The sequence below is a fragment of the Primulina eburnea genome, chromosome 16 (assembly GCF_022965805.1).
Source record: "Primulina eburnea isolate SZY01 chromosome 16, ASM2296580v1, whole genome shotgun sequence".
NCBI classification, from domain to species: Eukaryota; Viridiplantae; Streptophyta; class Magnoliopsida; order Lamiales; family Gesneriaceae; genus Primulina; species Primulina eburnea.
In genome coordinates, this window is record NC_133116.1 from 2,490,483 (window position 1) to 2,515,658 (window position 25,176).

The 25,176-nt window shown below is 37.0% G+C and overlaps 3 protein-coding genes across 7 annotated transcripts; 1 reads left to right on the forward strand and 2 right to left on the reverse strand.

The window, feature by feature from the left end:
• Nucleotides 1-10,341: 10,341 nt before the first annotated feature.
• On the forward strand, nucleotides 10,342-15,611 carry LOC140816187 (uncharacterized). 5 transcript variants are annotated; one of them, XM_073175279.1, is made up of 5 exons: nucleotides 10,342-10,794; nucleotides 11,819-12,530; nucleotides 13,008-13,377; nucleotides 14,384-14,789; nucleotides 15,169-15,611. In XM_073175279.1, the coding sequence occupies exons 1-4, from the start codon at nucleotides 10,527-10,529 to the stop codon at nucleotides 14,432-14,434; spliced, it is 1,401 nt and encodes a 466-aa protein (XP_073031380.1). In that variant the 5' UTR covers nucleotides 10,342-10,526; the 3' UTR covers nucleotides 14,435-14,789; nucleotides 15,169-15,611. The 5 variants fall into 5 exon arrangements, with proteins under 5 accessions (XP_073031380.1, XP_073031378.1, XP_073031379.1 ...); XM_073175277.1 differs by having other exon boundaries at nucleotides 15,172-15,611; XM_073175278.1 differs by having other exon boundaries at nucleotides 15,215-15,611.
• Nucleotides 15,612-16,068: 457 nt separating this feature from the next.
• LOC140817518 (endo-1,4-beta-xylanase 5-like) lies at nucleotides 16,069-18,679 on the reverse strand. The gene is made up of 6 exons (XM_073177243.1): nucleotides 18,498-18,679; nucleotides 18,244-18,299; nucleotides 17,892-18,141; nucleotides 17,588-17,757; nucleotides 17,417-17,515; nucleotides 16,069-17,336 (listed from the first exon to the last, which is right to left on the reverse strand). Exons 1-6 carry the CDS (start codon nucleotides 18,550-18,552, stop codon nucleotides 16,203-16,205), a joined length of 1,764 nt encoding a protein of 587 aa, XP_073033344.1. The 5' UTR covers nucleotides 18,553-18,679; the 3' UTR covers nucleotides 16,069-16,202.
• A 987-nt stretch (nucleotides 18,680-19,666) lies between these two features.
• Nucleotides 19,667-24,283, reverse strand: LOC140816905 (diphosphomevalonate decarboxylase 1-like). Its single transcript, XM_073176401.1, has 10 exons — nucleotides 23,871-24,283; nucleotides 23,063-23,261; nucleotides 22,396-22,459; nucleotides 22,043-22,106; nucleotides 21,859-21,939; nucleotides 21,164-21,250; nucleotides 20,854-21,011; nucleotides 20,656-20,704; nucleotides 20,344-20,465; nucleotides 19,667-20,225 (listed from the first exon to the last, which is right to left on the reverse strand). Exons 1-10 carry the CDS (start codon nucleotides 24,087-24,089, stop codon nucleotides 20,003-20,005), a joined length of 1,266 nt encoding a protein of 421 aa, XP_073032502.1. The 5' UTR covers nucleotides 24,090-24,283; the 3' UTR covers nucleotides 19,667-20,002.
• Nucleotides 24,284-25,176: the final 893 nt, after the last annotated feature.

Here is a 25,176-nt window from a genome sequence, read left to right on the forward strand (position 1 = left end):
CAAAAATACTCAGATTTAGTAGGAAAAAAGTGTATTATATTGTGTAACGTATATGGATCCGCAGCCCGATTGCACATTAAGCGAGGATAAAAAAAGTCATGGATCAAGACTTTAGTGGGTTAATTACTATCATCTCGTGTAACATATGTATGCATTCAAAATTGTATAGTAGATTCAAGAAACAGCACCCTTAACGTAGCCTTGTCCACAAACTAAGTCTCCTATAGAACTCTTTGTTATTTATTCACTTAAAAGGAGAGCAAACTGACATAATCAGTTCAAGTATATGCCTACAGCATAGAGTTTCATTTCATTTTCTTTGTTTAAGAATCTGTTTTTGACAGTTGTTAGCACATATCATTCATTTTAAACAATTGACGCAGAAAAAAATACTAACCAGCTAACTCTTGAGCACATTCATTGTCTAGTTCACGACAGAAACCATAGTTAGATTCCCAAGAAACATGATACATGCATATCTGAGCATCTTTCTTACTGTAATAAGGATACGTGGTATGACATAAGAAAACTTCACGGAAGAAACAGCAGAAAATAAAAATTCAAAACACAAACATGGCCGCACTTCCCCAAAACCTCAATAAGACTTGGCTGTAGTAACCAACTTCACACGCCTTCCTAATGGCTCCAACTGCTGGCCTACCCATTCGAACAAGCCAGTGTTGAGTAGTTCCAGAAGGAAACAATAACGTCTTCCCATAAAAATAAGTTGATTGAAGATGGAAACCATTGTTCAAACTACTGTAGTTTTTTTGTACGGAGTCAAAGTCGGGATCTGGCTTAACCAATAGTACCTGAGGCCTGCCTATGAAGAATTGAAAGCAAGTATCGATAACTCAAGATCATTCAAATACACTTCGAACTTGTAAAACTTCAATAATAAAACCGGAGATCATCCTTAAAACATGGTGTCAATGAATTGAGAAGTACCAGATAGTTCATTAATTAGCAGTTTCCTATTCGATATCACAGCAGAAACCAAAATGAGTATCAGAAGAAGCATCATGCATACACCTCTGAGCAGTGAGCATCCTCCTTGCTGAACAAACCATAAGTCAGAATATAAATCCCCCCAACAAAAAGAGACAGCAAATGCAGAGTAATGATCTCAAGAAAAAAATACAACTCCATCATCGAAAGCAAGTCACCAGAAAAAAATGAAAATGATCAAAAATTGAGATGTTATAACAAAAAACTCACCTGCCTAAAACCCTTTCAAGTACATGGAAATAATAATCAATTGCTTGAGGTCTAGCCGTGAGTTTCTGTGGCGGGGTTATGTGACATGTTCGTCTAAAAATTGGTAGATAATATTATGATCAACTGATTAATTACAAATATACACAAGTTTATTTTTCTTAATATTTTTTTTTATTAAATATAATTTCTTAATCTTAACTCCACATACATTATGGATGAACTAGGTCTTTAATTAATAGGCTTCTAAATGTGCCGATAATTACCCGACGAAAACTCTACAACACTTGAGTCAACAATTACTTGAAAAAATTCTCCCGAGAAAGCAAATTTCTTTTAAGAATAACACCGAGAGCATAACTTCAAAATACGAAATGTTTCCCTATTTACAAAATTTGTGATGGAGTGTGAGCTTGACAATATACATGTTCATTTTTTTAGTAAATGATAAAATACTAGTTGGTTACACATATTTGTTCAATCAAACGTCTTAATATATATAAAATATTAAAATTATATATATATATATATATATATATATATATATATATATATATATATATATATATATATGTACATACTAGGAACGAACACGTGCGATGCACGTGTGTGACTAAAAATGAAAAATATAATAACGGGAATTAGATAATATTTAATAATCGTTTGAATAAAATTTTGTTTATGAGTATTTATCAATCTAAATACATAAAAAACAATACATTATGACAATAAATCATATATTCACTTATTTATATGACATTTTTCAATCCGCGTGATTATAACATAATGAAACAAAAATATTTTCATCCAAATATCATTCAAAATGAAAAACAATAAAAATAAAATTAATAGAATAGTGAATTTTATCAAAATCAAAACCACGATGCACTTAAATAGAATACATACAAATTTCAAATAAAATTATCTTAATTTACTAAATTGTCATAATAATGTTAAAATAAAACTGTTAAAACTTGTTACTAAGTTAAATATCACTTGTGCTTTTGCTAACTTTTAACCCCTTGTGGATTTTATTTAACTTTCTATGTTTTTTTTTAAAATACATATTATAGATAATTAATTTTATATCATAATCAATCATCAATAAATTAATATTGGTGATTAATAATTTCAGTGAAATAAATTTTTTTAACATAATATCACTCAAATAAATATGTGTAGTAAAACACATATATAAAATAATATGTAATACTCAGTTAAAAAATTTCCTATGTAAAATTGTAATATATAACAAATGATAATAAATTATCAATATTATTCATATTTATTATACTGATTATATTAATTAAAAAAATTATCAGGATTATATCATAAATTTAGCTAAAAAGTAGAAAGTAATTTTCATTCTTTTTAATTTATCATTACTTTTTATTTATATGAATAAAGTTGAAATAGATCAAACTAATCAAATTATACTGTAAATAAAATATAATTTATTTATTTTTTTTTTTGTAAAAAATCATATAGAATATACATGAACTCAATGTTCATTTTCATTGGAAAAGTATCATAAGATAAATGATATTTACTGACATTATTTTAATAAAATTTGTAGAAAAGTATAAGCTTGAGATATATATTGAGATATTAATTAAATATCATAATTTAATAAAATAAAGTGTAATATTAAGGTATTTTGTAATATTTATCGTTAATTCAACCAAATAATGAAATAAGGTTATTATCATTTTCAATCAAAATCCTTAAATATATTTTTCTCAAATAATTTACAACACGTTATTAATTTAGTTAAATTATAGTTATATTAATCGAGTTATACCTGATCACAAATCAAATGATCTCATCCGAAAGCAAACCAATATACTATCATAACCACACTTTACCTCAACTATTTCATCATGACAAATTTTGAGTGGAGATGATAACGATAATCATTTACCCACACATATGCTCCGTTGAGTTACAATAATAATAATAATTATTATTATTATTAGTAATCATGACTTAGTTAATGTGGTGTGGTAAACAACATGAACAATTTTGAAATTTAAAAATGAGGTTAAAAGTTCTTGATGTAACAAAACTAAAATAAATATTAACTAATATATAATTCGGAAGATGAGAACTTAAAATGACTATCAAAATAAATCATCGGAAACTAATATAATCTCATAATTTTGTGAAAGATGATAAATTTATTAAATAGATTAACCGAACTGTAAAAAAGATGAAGAAAAAGAAATGGTAACAAAACACGAACCATCGATAAATTAAATTAATTAAATTAAAGAAAATAACGTAACATCAAATAATTAAGTTAAAAAACTAATAGAAGGAGGAAAATAGATAATCACTAAAAGATCCAAAACATTAAACAAATTAATGTAATAAAAGTAAAATAAATATACACTATATAGTTTGGATAGCGGAGCTCAAAATAACCATAAAAATACATCCTTAGAGACCAAGATATAATCTTCAAATTTTGTGAAAGCGATAAGAAATTACCGAACTCTGAAAAAAAATAATTCGGAAGAGGAGAACTTAAAATTACTATCAAAATAAATCATTGGAAACTAATATAATCTCAAAGATGATAAATTTATTATATAGATTAACCGAACTGTAAAAAAAGACGAAAGAAAAAAATGGTAACAAAACACGAACTTTCGATAAATTAAACTAATTAAATCAAATAAACTAATGTAACATCAAATAATTTAGTTAAAAAACTCATAGAGGGAGGAAAATAGATAATTACTAAAATAAAATGAAACACTAAAAGATGCAATGCATTAAATAAATTAATGTAAAAAAAATAAAATACATATACACTATATAGATTGGATAGAAGAGCTCAAAATAACCATCAAAATAAATCTTTAGAGACCAAGATATAATATTTAAATTATGTGAAAAGTGACAAGAATTAACCGAACTCTGAAAAAAAAAACAAGAAAAAGCCATGTAGAACTGCAAGACGGAAAAAATAGGAATGAATTCAATGTTTTCAATGAATATTAATGCTCATATATTAATAATAAGTAATTAGTTATAGTTATTTAAGACAAGCAAGTAAATTACAAGTTAACCCATATTAGAATATAACTTGTTAAGCTAGATAAAGAAGGACATATAGAGAAATTCACAATTGGAAGTGATATATTTATATTTATAAAATAAAATAAAATAATAAGTAGATAATTATAGTTATTTAAGACAAACAACGAAATTACAACTTAACCCATATAAGAATATAACTTGCTAAGCTAGATAAAAAAGGGCATATGGGGAAATTCACAATTGAAAGTGGTATATTAATCTCAAAGATGATAAATTTATTATATAGATTAACCGAACTGTAAAAAAAAGACGAAAGAAAAAAATGGTAACAAAACACGAACTTTCGATAAATTAAACTAATTAAATCAAATAAACTAATGTAACATCAAATAATTTAGTTAAAAAACTCATAGAGGGAGGAAAATAGATAATTACTAAAATAAAATGAAACACTAAAAGATGCAATGCATTAAATAAATTAATGTAAAAAAAATAAAATACATATACACTATATAGATTGGATAGAAGAGCTCAAAATAACCATCAAAATAAATCTTTAGAGACCAAGATATAATATTTAAATTATGTGAAAAGTGACAAGAATTAACCGAACTCTGAAAAAAAAAACAAGAAAAAGCCATGTAGAACTGCAAGACGGAAAAAATAGGAATGAATTCAATGTTTTCAATGAATATTAATGCTCATATATTAATAATAAGTAATTAGTTATAGTTATTTAAGACAAACAAGTAAATTACAAGTTAACCCATATTAGAATATAACTTGTTAAGCTAGATAAAGAAGGACATATAGAGAAATTCACAATTGGAAGTGATATATTTATATTTATAAAATAAAATAAAATAATAAGTAGATAATTATAGTTATTTAAGACAAACAACGAAATTACAACTTAACCCATATAAGAATATAACTTGCTAAGCTAGATAAAAAAGGGCATATGGGGAAATTCACAATTGAAAGTGGTATATTTATATGTAAGTAGATATATTGGTTTATTATCCAAATATTATACATCATTCGTCAAAGTTAATATATTCTATTGATACCCCCGGATTGAGGATGGGCTCGGCCCGCTCTCGGTAGCCCATCTAGTTGAGAACTCGACATTCAGGGAAGCGCGAGAGGTCATCTGGGAGGTCATCCCAGCCGACCTCCCATAACAGCAGTTCCGTAGATCGGGAGGTCAGTCGACCTCCCACGCCGAGCTCCCATGCCGACCTCCCAAGATGATGCCGAGCCGACCTCCTATAACAGCAATTCCATCGATCGGGGAGGTCAGCCGACCTCCCTCACCGATCTCCCAAGGTCATCCCTGGCCGACCTCCAAGAAGGTGATATCGGGATGATTGGAGATTCTCGGCCGAGCTCCCATAAGGTCCTGGATTCAGGCGGGCTCATACCTACGAGAGCTCTTACTCAGATATTAAGCGCGTAGCCCACAGAGATCAAAGCCCAGAAAGGTAAAGCCCATCAAAGATCTAATCAAATCTGGCACGATATCTAAACCAAATCTGGGCAAGATCTAATCAAATCTTCTGAAGATTCTGAGGATCCTAATATGCCAAACTAGGACTCTATTGTTCTCCTATAAATACCAGGTTCCATTCATTGTTTTATTGATTCATATACACACATTCTCTCAGCACACACGTTCTCTCAGTTTTCAATACTCTGACTTTAGCGTCGGAGGGGCTACTCCAGAACAACCTTCCGGCCCCCCTTCTAACACTCTTGTTTGTGTTTCTTGATTTCGAGGTGTTGGATCTGAGCTCCATAGGTGACGTGCCGACCTCCCAGCCAGCGTATCGCGGTTAGATCTGAGCTCTCCAAGCAAAGACCTAACCTCCCAGTTAGCATCACCGATTTTAGCAATATCAATTGGCGCCGTCTGTGGGAACACTGAGCAAAGACGTAGACGTGAGAATGCAAAAGGAAATTGGGTGGAAGAGCTCCCAAGCATGCTATGGTCGTACATAACCACTCCGAAGATGGGCATCAGGGAGACGCTTTTCAGCTTAGTTTATGGAAATGAGGCAGTGCTCCCGGCAGAGATGACGAAGAGACCTCCCGAGTAATATTCTATGATGAACGAAACAGTGAGAGGCGAGCGGCGGACTTAGATTTCTTGGAAGAAAAGCAGGAAGCCGCGGCCATAAGGATGGAAGCTTACAAGAGACGCACAGCCCAATCGTACAATAGAAATGTCATTCAGATGGGCTTTCAAGTGGGAGACTTAGTTTGGAAGAAGGTTCAAGATGTGGACGTGGGAAAGTTAGATCCAAGATGGGAAGGACCATTCAAGTTGATGGAAAAGCTTAGTTCGGGTGCCTACTACTTCGAAGATCTGGCAGAGAAGAAATTGAAGAGGCCATGGAATGCTTACAACCTCCGCAAATAACATCACTTAGATATTATACCTTTAATTTCTTTTATTCTGTCAGTTACTTTTGTAGAAAGAACCTAAGTATTCGATGCTATATTCAGTTACATTATTAAAATTACACATTTTCTTTCAAAATTATAGAAGCTTACACGGGTTTTCACCATGTCTTGCAGAAGCCCCGGAGCTCACCTCGTCTTGGTTACGCCAAGTTTGAATAGGGTTTTCACCCTCAGTCAGTTCAGGAGCCCAGAGCTCACCTCATCTTGGTCACGCCAAGTATGATAAGGGTTTTCACCCTCAGCTAGTTCAGGAGCCCAGGGCTCACCTCATCTTGGTCACGCCAAGTATGATAATGGTTTTCACCCTCAGTCAGTTCAGGAGCCCAGAGCTCACCTCATCTTGGTCACGCCAAGTATTATAATGGTTTTCACCCTCAGTCAGTTCAAGAGCCCAGAGCTCACCTCATCTTGGTCACGCCAAGTATGATAAGGGTTTTCACCCTCAGCTAGTTCAGGAGCCCAGGGCTCACCTCATCTTGGTCACGCCAAGTATGATAATGGTTTTCATCCTCAGTCAGTTCAGGAGCCCAGAGCTCACCTCATCTTGGTCACGCCAAGTATGATAAGGGTTTTCACCCTCAGCCAGTTCAGGAGCCCAGAGCTCACCTCATCTTGGTCACGCCAAGTATGATAAAGGTTGTCACCCTCAGTCAGTTCAGGAGCCCAGAGCTCACCTCATCTTGGTCACGCCAAGTATGATAAGGGTTTTCACCCTCATCCAGTTCAGGAGCCCAGAGCTCACCTCATCTTGGTCACGCCAAGTATGATAAGGGTTTTCACCCTCATCCAGTTCAGGAGCCCAGGGCTCACCTCATCTTGGTCACGCCAAGTATGAAAGGGGTATTCACCCTCAGTCAGTTCATGAGCCCAGAGCTCACCTAATCTTGGTCACGCCAAGTATGACAAGGGTTCTCACCCTCAGCCAGGATCCCAGAGCTCACCTCTTCTTGGCTATGCCCAGCATGACAGGGGTCCTCACCCTCACTCGGTTCAGGAGCCTCATAGCTCACCTCAGCTCGGCATAAATTTTACGGTTCAAAGTTATGGCTAAGTGGCTGACCGAGCTCCTATGGACAAGCTGAGCTCATCGCTATTTTATTTTTACCCGGTCATTATCGTTAAGTGGCTGGCCGAGCTCCCATGGCCGAGCCGAGCTCAGAAATGTTTTTTTTTTACCAAGTTATTATTCTATTAAAAAGTTCAGCCGACCTCCCATGGCCGAGCCGAGCTCCCACAGCGCGACCTCCCATGGCCGAGCTTACCTCCCACATCATGATATTACAGAGTTATTATTTTATTGAAAAGTTAAGCCGACCTCCCATGGCCGAGCTTACCTCCCACAGCATGATCTTACCGAGTTATTATTTTGTGAAGGGTTGTGCCGACCTCCCATTGCCGAGCTTGCCTCCCATGGCCTAGCTTACCTCCCACAGCATGATCTTACTGAGTTATTATTTTGTGAAGGGTTGTGCCGACCTCCCATTGCCGAGCTTGCCTCCCTTGGCACGCTTTTACCGAGTTATTATTTCATTAAAAAGTTCAGCCGACCTCCCTCGAGATGACCTCCTCGGGTTATCATCTAAGTGTTGGGCCGAGTTCCCATAGCCCGATCGACTTCTCTCTGGATGACCTCCTCGGATTATTATTTTATGGTGTTGGGCCGAGCTCCCAATCGACCTCCCTGAGGATGACCTCATCAGGTTATTATCTATCAAGTGTTGGGCCGAGCTCCCATAGCCGGACCAACCTCTCTCAGGATCTCCTCGGGTTATTATTTTATGGGGACGTTCTCCCAGCCGACCTCCCTGAGGATGACCTCATCAGGTTATTATTTATCAAGTGTGGGGTCGAGCTCCCATAGCCCGGCCGACCTCTCTCAGGATGATCTCCTCGGGTTATTATTTTATGGTGTTGGGCCGAGCTCCCAATCGACCTCCCTGAGGATGACCTCATCAGGTTATTACTTTATGAAGTGTTGGGCCGAGCTCCGGTCGACCTTCCTCAGGATGACCTCTTCGTATTATTATTTAATGAAGTGTTGGGCCGAGCTCCCGATCGACCTCTCTCAATATGACCTCATCATGTTATTATTTAGTGTTTGCCGAGCTCCAAGTGCCTGACCGACTTATCTCAGGACAGCCTATGGGCCACAAAGAGCTCAAACCACAACGAGCTTTGGTCTACAACGTCAGCTCGACTTGAGGGGGGGACTCGTGATACCCCCGGATTGAGGATGGGCTCGGCCCGCTCTCGGTAGCCCATCTAATTGAGAACTCGGCATTCAGGGAAGCGCGAGAGGTCATCTGGGAGGTCATCCCAGCCGACCTCCCATAACAGCAGTTCCGTAGATCGGGAGGTCAGTCGACCTCCCACGCCGAGCTCCCATGCCGACCTCCCAAGATGATGCCGAGCCGACCTCCTATAACAGCAGTTCCATCGATCGGGGAGGTCAGCCGTCCTCCCACACCGACCTCCCAAGGTCATCCCTGGCCGACCTCCCATATCAGCAGTAACGACGATCGGAAAGGTCAGTCGAGCTCCCAAGCCGACCTCCCTGGCCGACCTCCAAGAAGGTGATATCGGGATGATTGGAGATTCTCGGCCGAGCTCCCGAGCCGAGCCGAGCTCCCATAAGGTCCTGGATTCAGGCGGGCTCATACCTACGAGAGCTCTTACTCAGATATTAAGCGCGTAGCCCACAGAGATCAAAGCCCAGAAAGGTAAAGCCCATCAAAGATCTAATCAAATCTGGCACGATATCTAAACCAAATCTGGGCAAGATCTAATCAAATCTTCCGAAGATTCTGAGGATCCTAATCTGTCAAACTAGGACTCTATTGTTCTCCTATAAATACCAGGTTCCGTTCATTGTTTTATTGATTCATATACACACATTCTCTCAGCACACACGTTCTCTCAGTTTTCAATACTCTGACTTGAGCGTCGGAGGGGCTACGCCAGAACAACCTTCCGGCCCCCCTTCTAACACTCTTGTTTGTGTTTCTTGATTTCGAGGTGTTGGATCTGAGCTCCATAGGTGACGTGCCGACCTCCCAGCCAGCGTATCGCGGTTAGATCCGAGCTCTCTAAGCAAAGACCTGACCTCCCAGTTAGCATCACCGATTTTAGCAATATCATCTATCTTATTAAAGTTGAAGACATGATAGTAACCATCTAAGAAGGACACCGATTTTTTTTTCCAACTTTACCTTTATATGATATTAATATTACATTTTTATTTTTTTGTTTTTTTTATTTCATTACATATTTTTTTTTCAACAATTTAAATATCAATTTAGTCCCTCTATAATTTGTCAAATTTCACTTTAACCCACCGATAATGATAAAAAAAATATGTACACATATGTATCACATGTGCAGCGTAACTAGTATTTAGAATGATTTAAGACCGAATTATATTTTTTAGAACACTAACATTAATGTTCAACATCACGTGTTCGAACACAAATGTGGTTTCATAACCTATTAGTCAAAAGTTCTATAAAAATTAAAGCAATACATAGAAAAGTAATTTTGAGCAACCTAAATTAAACTTTTTACAACATACGATTCTGCATCACGTGCTACTCACGTGCCAATCCACATTGCCAATAAAAATATCCTCAAACCCTATCTTCATTTCGTTTTGTCGAAACCCTAAATATTATTTTCTGGTCTTGTAAATCACCCAATGATTTGGATGACATTGAGCTGATTGTTCAAATCTAGGCCTCGGAATTCTCCTGGATCCAATGATATGAAAATCTGACATCGACCTCTAGATTGTTGGAGAAGATTTCATGGAGAGTGCAGCGGCGACGTCCTTGGATGCGTTGGATGACGGTATCGCTCCACCGGAGTCGTGGGAGGTTGCCGATGTGGACGCCAGCATGCGCCGCCTCATGCTTTCTTCTAGAAAAGATCCAAGCTCTACTAATACTAGTTCGAGTCAACCTGAGATAGCCGAGGGCTCGGTGTTGGTCTCAGACTCTAATAAAGATGATTTGATTATGTCAGTGGATCAGTTTTTGCGGGAAGCCATACAGAATCCTCGCGAGCGGCTCTCCGGTGAGGCTTTGTTGGAGGCAGTTAGGATTATCGATCTGTTCGATATTTTTACCTCTTTTTATTTCGTTCCTTCTGAATACACTATTTTTTGCTGTTTGCAAAAGTTTTGAATTCAAGTTTTTTTTAATACGGCTCTGGTGATTTTTGTGTAAATTATGATTGTATATTTGTTAAACATTTACCGGGCAAGTAGTTAAATTTTAGATTTCACGATAAAAAAATTGCTAGGAAGGCTTAAAATTCCATGCTCCCAGAAATAAAACTTGTCAGTTTGTTGAGTAATTGGAAACGGAATTCAATGAAATTTCATATTAAATTATTTTTTCTTGAAAATGGAAGCGTTTGTATGTTTCTCTAGTTTCTAGCATTTTTCCACGTTTCACAATTTTCTTCAATTAGCGAGTTTTGCTGAATTTGACTGATTTCCCCGATGTATTTGGCATTTGATAATTATATCCTTTCAAAGAGAAAATTTAGTCAATCGGTTAAATACACTGATCAATAATTTAATGTAGTTTTCAAATGCAAATTTGTGACACTGGATGGGGCTCACACGCTATTGTCAATAAAATGAATTTAGACTGTATATGCACGGCACTTCACCAGCACCTGTTTTTGAATCTCTAAAGACCTTCCATATGCGATAAACAATGATGTGTTCATACATTATATTGAATCCAAATTTCTACATTATCTGAATATACAGTCGTGAAATTTATTAGTTTGTTTTAAAGCGATTTTGAACTGTAACATCGGTTGCTATGCATGAGTGAGATAGCCCCATCTACTTTATTTATGGTCTGATTTTGTGTTGTTTCTAATCCTACATTTGTATCCCTTTGGTTTGTTTAAAAAATAATGAATTTGATGATATGCAATGATGAGATGGCTTCAATCTCCTTTCCTGATGGCTCTGTGCAATTTTTTGATCCTATCATTGAGCATTGTCTGTCTTTATTTCTTTGTTCTGGTTTTTAATTTGCCTTTGATGCTTGTGAGGATAATGATATTCTGGTATGTTCAGTCCTGCGAATGGAGCATGATGTTGAAAAGTTCATTCGCGATCCAACTAGGGAACAAATGGAATTCCAACATCTTCCTACTTCATATTTGAGATTGGCTGCCCATCGCGTAGCCCAGCACTATTTTCTACAGTCCATGGTTTTATTGGATAATAATCTTCCTGATGGATCTTGCTCTAGGATCATTGTTCGGAAGACTTCTAATATTCGGCTTCCTTTGATCCGTTTGGCTGACATTCCTGTAAATCTTCCTACTGAAGAGGGTGGAGATTTTAAGGTTGCAATCAAGCAAAGGCCACAAAAGGGATCACAGACTTCAAACAACTCAAATCTGCATTTAGCCAAATCCAATAGTTCTAAAAGTGTGGAGGAAAGAAAGGAGGAATATAATAGGGCTCGGGCACGGATATTTAGTTCCAGCAGTTCTGGTGGAACTTCCAGTGGGAAACCAGAAACTGAACATAGGACTCAGGATGGTTTTCAACTTGGCTCAATGGGGAATAAAAGGGCAGAAGAAAGACTTTTTCCAGTAGGTGTCTCTGATGAGAATATTGGCAGAAGTTATTCTGATTCTTCTGTAATCAGCAATAGAATAACTGGAAGTATGACTGAGAAGGAGCCCATGGGTAGGCACAAAACAAATAATAGAGTGGCTATCTTTCGGGATCGTGATGGTGATCGTAAGGATCCCGACTATGACAGGAGATACGACAGGTATGATGGACCCTCTTTCCCTCCTTGCCGATTCCACCTTTTTGTTCATTTTCAATATCGTTATTGCTTGTGCTTCTCAAGATATTTGTTATCATTGTGCTTTTTTGTTTTTGAAGACAGGATCACATTCAGATTGTTTTCTGCTTAAAGAGCTTCGCTCTTCTGTTTTTTATTTAATTGTGTTTGTATTTTGGTTTATTATTACTCTTTGCATTTCGTTATATTTAATCAGTGATACAAAATGGATCTTATTGATTCTGTTAAATATGAAATGTTTTAAATTCTTTTAATAATGATGGTTTTCGATTAACAGGCAACAACTCGTTTTGCTGATTGTACTTGGATATTCTTTGGGATTACTTTTGGACACGGATCTAGCTTTGGTCTACTAAGTTACTTGCAAGAGTGTGAAAAAAGGAAAACAAATATTTGGTCATCATTGGTTGGGTTGGAGCTAATGTTTTACAATTTTCTCAGGTACACACAAAGGTTTGACCCTGGTTTTGGATTTAGTGGAGGGGCTTACACTATTCAGCCTATGTATGCACCTGCATTAAACTACAACACTGAATTTCCACAGCTTGGACCTAGTCACGGACAGTCCTCAATTTCTTCTGAACATCAGCCTCGACCTGTTCCCCAACATCTACCACCATGGGCTTCACAATCAGCTCCTACTGGTATTGGGTATGGTCCTACAGAAGCCATGCTGTCCCCATTTGGCCTAGGTAATGTCAATGTGCACGCAAACTCTGGGCTCTACTTGAATTCTCCTCAGTATCCTTGTCAACCAGCTGGATATCCTTACATCCACCCTCACGAACAGATTCACCAGCCTTTTTCACAGGTATGATTTGTAAGGATGTCCTATAAATTTCTTTGGTTTGATTAATTTGGCTACCTATGAGCGACTTCCTTCCCATTAACGAAAAAGTGGCTCCCTTGTTCACAAGGGTTATTTTTTTCATAGAGCGAAGAAATTGCACAATACGTGGAGGTAGGCTTATAAGTTATGTAGGGTTATAAACTTTGGTGCCCCTTTTTATTATATTTTATTAGGACTTTGTATCACATTATTGATAGCTCTGCTTGTACTTGAAAATCTTTCAGTAAATTGCTATTGTTGTGCCTGACAGATGATGTTAGTTCATAGCATTCTGCTTAACCCCTCGAGACAATTATTAGATTGTAAAGTTTCTGTTGATCTGTAGTTATTTGAAATTCACAGAATATTCTCTCTTCTTTTGGAATAATTCTCACATTTCGGCAACCTAGCCTTAATTGTTTGTGTGAAATGATTTTGGAGCCGCGATAGTAATACTTTTTTATACTTGGAGTCACCAGTATATACAGAGGTATTAAGTCGATGGAGGAAGGGTATGGTGGGAGTGGATCAAATATAGTGTAATGCTACTGGAATATTATGGCAAGTCCAAATTTCATAGACAACCAATTTACCTATGGGCGATTTTTTATTGTTTTACTCCCTCCAAGAAAAAAAATCCTTATCTAGCGTGGGGCAATGTAAGAGGGGATCTTATGGACTAGAGTAAAAACATATTCATTTCTGTTCATCATTTTTTTAAGACCCTATTGTTTTGAGAATTTAAATTCTGATGAGGCATTTATTCATTTGCAATGGTTATTATCTTTGGTCAAAGGCAACTCGAATAATCTACGCATTTTTATTCTACTTCCAGTTTAAGAGTTCTCTGTAATTAGACAAAAATACAAAATGAGATATTTTTTCCCTTTGAAATTGTCCCTGTTTGATATTCAGTATTTTTTTGGAAAAAATTGTTGCTCAGACATATGGCCACAGTCCATAACCTTTTACTAATTTCTCATTTCAGTCTCATCAGCAGCAACATGATGCTAGTTTTGGAGTAGCCCGGCCTCGGTGAGGGGTCTGGGCCATGCCTGCACCCAGCCAGGAAGGTTTTGGGCTTCCTTGAATGTGGCTGCTAGGGTGGCATATTAATTCCCTGGCTACGGTGCAGGCATAAGTTACTGAGATGAGCTGGGTAGTGGTTCTGGATTTTGCATTCCCTACTTTTGATCCATCCAGCGAACCTCAGTTTGATTGGGAGCGGCTTCATGCTTGATGGAGTTTGTTGCAGCGGCATTGCTAAAGATAGGCGACTTGAGCTCCCTAGGGCTCCGCCTTTCTGCTGCTGGTACAGGTGACGATGATGATAAAAATCAACACTGAAAAAGGAATATCAAAGCTGTAAACTTGCATACCGATTGTGGCCCCAGGTATCTTCAGTAACTTAATACTTCATTTTTGCCAAGTTGCAAATGTCATCTACGTCTACTGATGTATGTTTGCAAATTACACAACCCATCCTCCGAAAATTGTAGATTTAGGGGTGGTAGTGAGTTTACTTCTCAGCAATTCAGTCAAAATTTGAGTCAAGCTTGACTGGTCGAGCATTTTATTATAGGTGAAGTGCTAGCTTAGCTACTAGAAATTTATTGTTCAATTAGCCCCGCCTGAAAATGACATCTAGATGATCTGTGCTCAACCTGGCTCATTCTCCCCCCTCTCATGGGGTTTGTAAATTATTCTCACTTTGGTAAAAATAATTTAGATATATGTCGAGAGATAAATGTGATTATCTGTTTTCAAAACCAGCAGGTTATCTTTGTATTGAAAGGATTTTCACCATACTGAATTGTAGAGTGAATTTAAACTGTGGCAGCACCTGTGCTTGTCAAGAAAAGAGATCCAGGGTGCTGTGGTGAAGGGTAGACTATTGTTCGGTCATTCACAAAAAGCGCCAGCGGGTGCGGTGGCTTCAACAATGTTTAAAGCTCTGATATCACTTGTCTTACAATTTCGGAGTGTTAGCTTAATATGTCAAACAATATCTAAGTTTTTTCCATATTAAATGCACTTTTTTAGGTGCATTCTGTTTGTTTGCATCGGTTATCAGGAAATGTTTAAATTTAACTTTTAACGGGTGATTGTGCTTTTTGAACTTGTTTCATGTACGTAGATGATGACACACTGTTTTAATATATATAAATCGTAACATTATTTGGAACGAAGTGATTTGGCTATCAATGATTTTTTTTTTCATACCGCTACAAGTGTATGAGTTTATGGTCTGTAATGGTGAAATTAGGGCTGTAATTTGTGTGCAATTGCACCATGGCTGCGACACCTCTGGATTCTGTCTACATATTCGGGCGTACATTTTGTGAGATGAAAACAAATTATTTATAAAATTTTGATGCAAGTAAATTTAACAAGTTGAAACAAAACCAGTATGAAATTTCGATTTAAAAAAAAAAAGAAAGAAAGACTGTTTCTATTGATCAAGTATTGGTGCAACATTATCCATTCAAAAAATCCATCATTTATAAAAATTTGATGCAAGTATGGAATTAAACTACCAAATACGATGTCGATGTTCCCCGACGTGTTGAAGACATCATCTTTTTTAAATGATAGCTGGAGGTAATATGGGAAATTGCATGTGTTCAATAAGTCATTTTTAAGATAATATCGAATATTAGAGTTGGTACTAGCTTTTTTATCCCCATTGCAAGAAGGTTTTATTCCTTTTCACAAGCTTTGCACAAGTTCATTAGTTTTTACATCTCGTTTACCCAATTACATACATACATATTTTCATCCGAATTCTTGGTTCTGTCATTTATTTATCACGCGACCGGGAGGATCACCGGATCTTGTGGCTCTAGAGTTGGCAACACCAGGAATCTCTCCGAACCGGAATTCGTGTCGACATGAGCTTCGTATTCTCCGTGAAAGAGCGATGCCTCGAAATAACCATTGCTATCAGTGGTTCCATGCACACCATCTCCATGTTTCACTTCATCTAAGAACTTGTCCAGCACATCTCCTGTAGCCAAGTTCTTGAAATTATCATCTGTTAAGCACATCCTCCAGCACCCTCTTGGCTGTGGATGCCATGAACCCCAAAGCAGCATGCCTTGAACAGTAGGGTGAGAATGAACCTCCCTGATCGCATTGTTCAAGGCCCACACCCTGTCCGGAGCGTAAACGGAGACATCCAATTCAGTCACCCAAACAGGCAACTTCGTGGAAGCGAGCACATCCAACGAAGCTCTCATATACGGAAGGCTCAACCAGGTGAGATGGCTCTGCAACCCGATACCAATCGTCCCGTTGAACCCCTTTTTCCTCAGCTCCGCGATCTTCTTCAAATAAAGAGGTGGGGATGCCAGCTTGTCCACTGCCTTCTCTATAGTGAAATACTCATTCAGAAACAGTGGGGTTTCCGGGTCGATCTCGTGCACCTTCTTGAACAAATCGACAGTCGTATTAGGGCCCAATTTGTCTTCGTAGAACGAGAAATGCATGTTCTCATTCAGGACATCCCAGTGAATGAATTGGCCCTTGTATCTGTTGACCACCGACTGCACTCTCATGTCCACTGCTGCTTGGAAGTATTCACGGTTCTCGGTAAGGTTTCCGACCCAAGGGGGTAACATTGCCGGGTTTTCCCAGAGGATTGTGTGGCCTCGGACGTTGAGGTTGTGTTCCTTGGAGAATTCGAGTAATCTATCCGGCACCGAGTAGTTGACGACGCCTCTTACTTTCTCTGTGGCCTGCCATTTGAGATCATGGTCGAAGACCGTGTATCGGAATCTGGGGAGGAACCAGTTCTGGTACGCCGTGTTGTTGAGGATGTGCTCGGTTAATGCGCTACCCAGTGGGAAATGAGGCTCCATCTGTTTGATGGATAGTTTGGCGTTGGGTACGGGTCGACCTGCTTTGTCCACGGCTTGGAATTTCACCTTGGTCTTGCGTACCTGAAATGGATATATGAATTGTTGGCTCTGCTGGCATTATATCATGCATGCATGAAAATCTAATGAGAAAAATGCTGTACATTTTCGATGGTTTCATATTGGTGAGATCTCCATTCTTCATATGTGAATGGCTGCAATGAGATGCTATCTCCCCATATTTCAGCAATGGAAAGGTCGCTCTGAAAATTCGGAAAAGAAATTAGTAGAACAATTACGAGGATCTTTCAATGAAGATAACAGAATAAAGTCACCTCAAAGTAAAGGGTCGCGGGACCGGAGACGTCGACGATGAAGCCACCCTTGAGCATGGACCAACAACCTTCTCGAGCCTCGACCCTGCCAATAATAATACTGACATTGCTCTGTTTTGGTTGGATCCTAGCTTTTATATGGGCCTCTCCATCCCTTACTTGCAACCAAGCTACACAAAATTATAACAATATATGTTATATATAGTTTCAGAAAGCAAGAAATCATAAGATAATGAATATTAATGCAATCAGAGAACTCATGGAAAAACAGTACTGGTTGAAATGGAGTTTCGGTTGAACGTACCAGAGAAGGAGTAGAGCATGTCTTTGTCGAGATGAAAATCTTGTGCAAAGCTATGAAAGGAAATGTTGGTGCGGGCGGAAGCAGCCAAGTCGGTGGTGGCAGCAGTGATGTATTTGTTGCCATCTTCATCAGCTACTCCGATCCTGATTCTGGCTTTTCCATATCCTTTCCAACCAGTCAATCCTTGACTCAGTTCAGGATTCACAACCATCCCTCCATCGTATTGGGGTTTCAGTGGTGTTTTCAGACACTGCATGCATGTAAAATTCAAGATCGGTGATAAGATACACGATAATTAATACCCTGTCCTACATCGGTTTATTTACGAAATCAAGAAGAGAAGCTAGCTTGCCTCAGCTGTGTATGAGTAATCATAAGGCCGTAATGCGGCATAAACTTGGGAATTACCTGTGAAACACACAAAAAACAGCGTGCAACTATTTGAAACCATTCTGAATACTATAGCATAAAATCTTATTGAAATACCCAGTTTGAATCTTTAAATACTCTGCACTATATTTATTAATAGTAAATATTAACATGTCATAAAATTTTGTTTGGAAAAAGTGAAGGGAAATGGATGTACAATATAATTAAAATTCGTACCAAGAACAAAAACAATGACAAAAAGAAACAGGCAATGTTTCAGGAACTTCGCCATTGTTGAAAAGTTTTTGGTGTGTTTCCAAAGAAACGAATGGAAGACGAATTTTTCCGTTCCACCAAAAAACTTCACCTCCTTTTTGGTGGGGTGAAAAATATGAATTGGTTATTTTGATCCCAAGGGTTTAAATGGAAGAAAACTCGAGATTTTTGGACCACAATTATCTCTTTTTTACACGCATATTTGTATGGTTCATTCTTCGTTGTGTATTATTCCCTTCCATTCCCTCCACGAGATATTGAAAGGCGGGGCCTGATTCTTCGAATTTAATTGTGAAAAACTATTTTTAGTAATATTTTCTGTAAAAAAGAAAGAAACAACGAAAAATTAAACATACTAGCATTAGCATAAAGATATTTTTATAAAATAAAATCACAGAAAATCAATCTTGAATTATTTTGATTTTTCAGCTTCCTATTGCTTTTGTTTCAGGAAAAAAAAAAGAGGGTACCTATTGCTTTCACTAGCTGTATCTACGAGTGGGTTTATTTATATGGAATAGACATTCTTCTTTCATGAACAACAAACGGAGAACATCCAACATTCTTCTGCACAATAATCATCTTTTCTTAAAAGAAATTATTTAAGAGATAAAATTGTTGTAATTAAATTTCGAACTCGATAAAACGTCTCAAACATTAGACTTTATTATCTCGAACTATTTCTGTTAAATGGAATATAAATCATGTACAATAATTATCCATGATTACTCTGTTCCAATGTTGGTTCCACATCAATTCAAAGCCTGAATAGTGTGCGTGTGTGTGTGTGTGTGTGTGTGTGTGTGTGAGAGCTAACACCATCATCGTTGGTTCCTTATATATTTCCAATGATTACTCCTATGTACACTAGCTAGGCTACCTATATGTGTGTGTGAAAGGTCTGGAATTGGAAAAAGAAATGATGCTGTTCCTTTCTTCCCACGATTCATACTTTGTGATACATTGCATCGGAACTAATCAACCCAAAAAATTATTGATGCTTCATTTTCTGTTTTTAAATGTTCAGCAAGTTTTTGGTTTCAAATATGGTTCCATCTTCCATTGCATGAATTTCCAATACTCCCTTCCGCTAAAAGTTATAGATAATTTTGAGAAGCAAACATCATTCGTTACATATACAAAATATAAGAGGAATTAATAACAAGAAACACGAGTTAAAAAAATGAAGGCCGAAGTTAAGGGAAATTCGCCGTTAAGATTACATCGGTTTTTAACCAAGAATCGAAAAACAAAAGAAGCCAACTTATTACATGAGCCGTTGACAGACTCAATCACACTGGAATATTTATTCGGCCGAAGAAGCCGGAGATTATGGTATTCAATATTATCAAAAATAAACTGAACCATGCGTATCATATTAGTACACTTGACATCAGAATATTGAAAAGGCTCGAACTTAGATTAAGTTGGGCTAAAACAAATCCAAACAGTAGAACCTTTTCTTTTCACTTTGGCAACCCTGTCTTGGTATCGATAAGAGATTGGTTTTCGTCTGTGAGTACTATAGGACCTCTCCCAGGACCCGTGCAGATAAAGTAGCTAACGTCTCCCTTGTATCTATGCACTGGAACATTAGCATTGATCTCCGGGGGTGGAGCCAGTGTTTCAATATCCTTCACTTCCTGAATGCCGGCATCTTGTAAAATTGTTTTGTCACCAATAACGTAACTGCGAAAGGGGGTAGCATACATCCGAGGATACATGAGATGGATTCATATCGCCACAGATTGGAGAAGTGAATAGTAAAGGTGACATGCTTGGAACAAATTTTGAGGCTGAAAAACACCTGTTCAAATCGGTTTCTGGTGGAGGGAAGTAAAAGAGCAGCCTCTGAAGCAGAAGAGCGGCAGTCTTCCTGTCGCGTGAAATTAAAACTGCATTTGGCCCGGCATCGAAAGTGTAAGCAACCTGTCAAATATCTCGTTGTTAGTTGCTTTAAATGAATTCTAATTTAAATGTGGTTCAGGGAAACAGTAACCATGGTACTGATTGATTCTGCCATGAGTAACAATAGGCTTTTGAGAAACTATCTAACTTATTTGAGTTGGACACTGATGACTAATTAGCTCAAAGGTCAACTGAAGATAGAGAAAAGAACCTGAGGTGTCCCTTCGAACCGATTCCATTTCTCGACGCAGCTGATTATTCTGAAAAGTAAATGCCCAGACTAGATTACTACGAAGTGCTCCTTTGGTGGTGTGGGGGGGGGGGGGGGGGGGGGGTATTGATGGTTTGGAGGATTTGCATATAATAAGAAAATAGACAACCATAATTAAAAACAGAAAAAGGAACTTGCCTATGGGAAGTGTCATTCATGTAAAATATAGGAGGGCAGGTATCCAGAGCAACAGCATGAAACTGATTACTATCAGCACAAGTCAGGGCAGCGAAAGCAGGAAAATCACGATTTTTAATTGCTTCCTCCATTTGTATTATCCGTTTTGGCACTACTACCTGTAAAATGAAAAGAGGGGCGACCCTTAGAAGTTGTCAAAAGAACAGTAGAAACCATTGAGGTCCTTAAAATGACCGAAAAACAATAACCTTTCTGATATCTAAGAAGCATTCCTATACATCTTAAAACTACTGGGAGGAACATAATATACCTTTGCTCTATGTTCTACCAATGCACTGGTTTCAACGGTATCACGCATCCCTGAGGTACTACTTGTTTCCTTCTGTCTTGAACTTACCTGAATTCGACATAAAGCCCAAACACAAAAGTGAGATATAGCTAGTCTCACAAATAATCAAACAAGGGATCAATTAATACATGGATCATTATCTTCATCTCAAAAGAACAAAAAATGGAATAAAGGAAAAAAGAAAGAAAGACGTCGATGGGTTTACATGCTGTAACACATGCGAAGCTACACCACAACAGCTTAAAAAGCTAAGGAACTTTATAACAAATTATTTCTAACACAATAATTGGACTAAAATGAAGACAGTAATGTTGAATATACATCTGATAAGTTTATCATTTTTATGAATGTCATTAAACATTTCTCACTTACTCCCTATTAATTAGCAATAGATAATTCACACTCAAAGTAAAGGACAAAATAAAATCTGTCATATAGATTACTCAACTGAGCTAGCAAAATTTTAAAAAAATATTTAGACCCCAAAAGTGATAATGGGATCAATTAACTAAGTGCAATTAAAAGGGAACCCTGTGAGTAAAATCTATTTCTAATGAATTGAGATAGTTTAATACTATTGAAAACAAAAATAGATCAGTTACATGCAAACTAAGTGACTTGCATTTTAATCAGAGAAAAGATGGAGACACACACACCACTGCAATGATAATAACAAGGTCATCCCAGTGCTTCTCGTCTGCAAGTTGAACTGCAATGCTGTCACTTCCATTTTCCTCCTTCAACCATAAAGAAAAGTAATTTGAGAAAATTTTGAAAAAAAAAAAGATATTTACATACTTTCAAAAGAATCCATGACAAAAGATAAGAAACTATACACACTTTTCCCATGATCCACTTAACAAATCCACCATAGAGACTTCGGCAAGCACTTCCAGAACCTTGCCTGGATATGAAAACATAAAAAAAATTCTTTACGTCTGCTGACATCTTTTAAATTTTATACAGAACAAGGATCGCCAATTAACAAAATATAGAGACATCGTCAATTACAAACAGAAACAAATACAGAGAGTGTGGTGTGTGTATTGGCATGCATCTGTGGACTTGCACGTCCAGGAAATAGACAATAAGAATAAACTTTATCAGGGCACTAAACTAAGCCTGCAAACTAGCAGATAATGCTTGAATAAATAAAATGACTCGGATTTTTTAAATCAAGAGGCAACTGTTACCTGGCTATAGCGGATAGTTTGCTATGATCTTCTTTGACATTCATAAGCTTGGCAAGGGAAAAAACTGGAAAAAACATAAATCTTAGTTTTTGTTGCTAAAGTTAATTTAAGTAAATAAAAAAGTAAGATTTAAACCCTGCTATTATAATAGAGATAGCTACATAATAAACACTACCAAATCTACATATCGAATTGTACTTTACACTCACATATGAAAACTGTTGTCAAACTGAACAAGCAGATTAAACCAAAATTGGAGTTGGGTCCCAAAATTAAATGATCCTCGGTACCATGAACTCAATTTTATTCGAAAAATAAAATACAATCAACTAGGACATATACATTTTTAATATCGATTGCAAAACAAGATTATTTCTTATGTTTAACAAGGGTGATACGAGGTGCAATCAACTACTTCACGAAAAATAACAACGGAGGATAATCAGAACTATCACAAGAAACACCAGCATAACAAATATCTCTGATCGGTAATCCACCTCCTCTTATCTCAATGGTTTTCAGTGTGCAAAGACAATAATAGCGACATCCAGTCAAAATCAACCAAAAATTTGCTTATTGGTTGCTTATTGGTGATGTGCCATACTTGTCCCAAAAATGTTAAAAAAAACTCTAGTGAATTCAAGTCATGGAGGGACATTCAAGTTACCTAGGCAAGCCAAGCCAGCAGCTGAGGAAGCCAAGCCAGCAGCGGTAGGGAAATTGTTATAGGAAACTATGTGCACATGCATCTTGTCCCAATCCTTTTTTGCGATCTTAATACCTTTCTCATCATCCTCAACATCATTAGCACGGAAGCGAAGTTCCCTCAAACAATTTTGGAATCTGCCTCCAGAAAGAGAGATCTCCTACACTAACCAGAATTCATACATTCACTAATATATCAGAATCTCTTATTATCTGCATCTCGCTCTGTGCCATGATCAAAAAAGAAACCCAAAAAACGTTTCAGGAATATGTTAAGGATGCCTCCAGTGACTGGCAGATTCAAACACAACAATAAAAGAGGGAATAAAATAGTACAATTGCACAATTCAAATCTATTAAACTTTATTCAGCTGGAATATTTCTTTAACTGGCAATCTTTTATCTGTTATGATAACAGACTTATGAATTAATTCAAGCCATTTAAAATTGTAAGCAAACTGGACCCCCTTCCAGCTAATCGAAGCCAATACTTCAGCTCAGGAAGAACAACTAAACATTCAGAAACTGCCCAATTTAAAATTCCCCTCAGTTTTGACTCAATGGTTCATATTTTGCATCAAAATATCAAATGAGAATGCAAAGAAAATTATAATGAGTGCCCAAAACCAAAACTGAGATTCAAGGCAAATTCAAATGGTAAATAGCATTAAGAAAGCCGAGAACAGTGGAAAAACAATGCTTTCAGCTCAAAACAGAAACATCGACATAACGCCAGCAAAGGAAAAACAACGTAAAAAAGGAAACTTTACCTTCCCATTCAGCCACATTCGATCGTGCGTGAAGGAGGGGCTAACACCAACGGAAGTGGTGGTGCAGAGGTGTGCCGGATCGAGAGTAACGCTAATACTATCATTAATAGGGAGAATAAGGGATTCATCCCTTTTTCCCCAGTACTTAATCACAGCTATATTCGTCGGCGTCTGCGCCGTCACCGCTAACACCCAATTTTTCACGCCGTCTGCCTCCATTTTGCGTCACTGCAAGAAAAAAGAAGAAATACTTTTGCTTCTAGCTCGGCGTACGTGCGTGCGCGTTGGATCGGATCTCGAAATTGGGAGGAAATCAAGCTTTGGTAAATGCGATTGTGGGTACACTTCTCTCTACGTATATGCGCATGTGTTTTAATTGCGTCGCTCTGTGTGTGTGGTCAGAGAAGAAGAACTGCCTTGATTTAGTAAATTAGGTGACAGAGGGATCCCTGTACCATTAATTTTGTATATGATTTTTTTTATATTTATTTAGAAAAGCAACAGAAATGAGAATAATAATAAAAAAATATAGCTAAAACTTTCTTTAATTTGATTATTTAAAACTTATAATTTTATTTTTCCTAGTAATGTTCAAACAAGCAAGAGAATTAGTTAAAAACAATAAAAACATATCATTTTATAGCATATGACAAAATTGGTTATCCTAGTTGAGTTCAAACAAAATATTTTACATACAAAATTTTATCGATATCAACTGCATACACATCAAAAAAATATTAGTGCAGTAGAAAAATATTGTGTGTTTGTGTGTATAGCCATGGGGCTGGTGTGAAGATATTAGTTTTCAATTTGACGATTATAATTTCTTTTCAACAACGGGTCGTATTTTGTGAGACAGATTTTTTATTTGGGTCTCTATGAAAAAATATTATTTTTTTATGCTTAGAGTATTACTTTTTATTGTGAATATCAGTCGGATTGACCCGTCTCACAGATAAAAATTCGTGAAACCATCTCGCAAGAACCCTGCTCTCTCTTTTCCAACCAACCAACATGAATTTCAGTTCAAATAATTCACTCTCATAGTTAGTTAGGCACAAATCAATTATCGACGTTAATGGAAAAGTCAACTAACGGCACCCAAAATTTGTGGCTATCAAGATTCGTATAGTTTGGACATTCGACAAATTCCATGATGTTTGAATATAAACTAATCGCCACAAGCCAATTTTTTTTTTTTTTTTTTACAATTGAAGACCTTGTGTCCCATTTGGTACTTGTGGGCGTAAAGAAAATTTGCCATTTCCAAAAAAAAAAAATTCATATTAAAAAAAAACCCATCAAA

Coding starts and splice junctions, on each gene's coding strand:
- LOC140817518 (XM_073177243.1), bottom strand. CDS start 18,552: ATGGCGAAGTTCCTGAAACATTGCCTGTTTCTTTTTGTCATTGTTTTT. Junction 18,300..18,497: donor TGTCATTGTTTTTGTTCTTG/GTACGAATTTTA, acceptor TGTGTTTCACAG/GTAATTCCCAAGTTTATGCC. Junction 17,337..17,416: donor AATATGAAACCATCGAAAAT/GTACAGCATTTT, acceptor TATCCATTTCAG/GTACGCAAGACCAAGGTGAA.
- LOC140816187 (XM_073175279.1), top strand. CDS start 10,527: ATGGAGAGTGCAGCGGCGACGTCCTTGGATGCGTTGGATGACGGTATC. Junction 10,795..11,818: donor TCCTCGCGAGCGGCTCTCCG/GTGAGGCTTTGT, acceptor TGGTATGTTCAG/TCCTGCGAATGGAGCATGAT. Junction 13,378..14,383: donor TTCACCAGCCTTTTTCACAG/GTATGATTTGTA, acceptor TTCTCATTTCAG/TCTCATCAGCAGCAACATGA.
- LOC140816905 (XM_073176401.1), bottom strand. CDS start 24,089: ATGGAGGCAGACGGCGTGAAAAATTGGGTGTTAGCGGTGACGGCGCAG. Junction 23,262..23,870: donor GAATGTGGCTGAATGGGAAG/GTAAAGTTTCCT, acceptor TGGTTAGTGTAG/GAGATCTCTCTTTCTGGAGG. Junction 20,705..20,853: donor ATGAATGACACTTCCCATAG/GCAAGTTCCTTT, acceptor TTTACTTTTCAG/AATAATCAGCTGCGTCGAGA.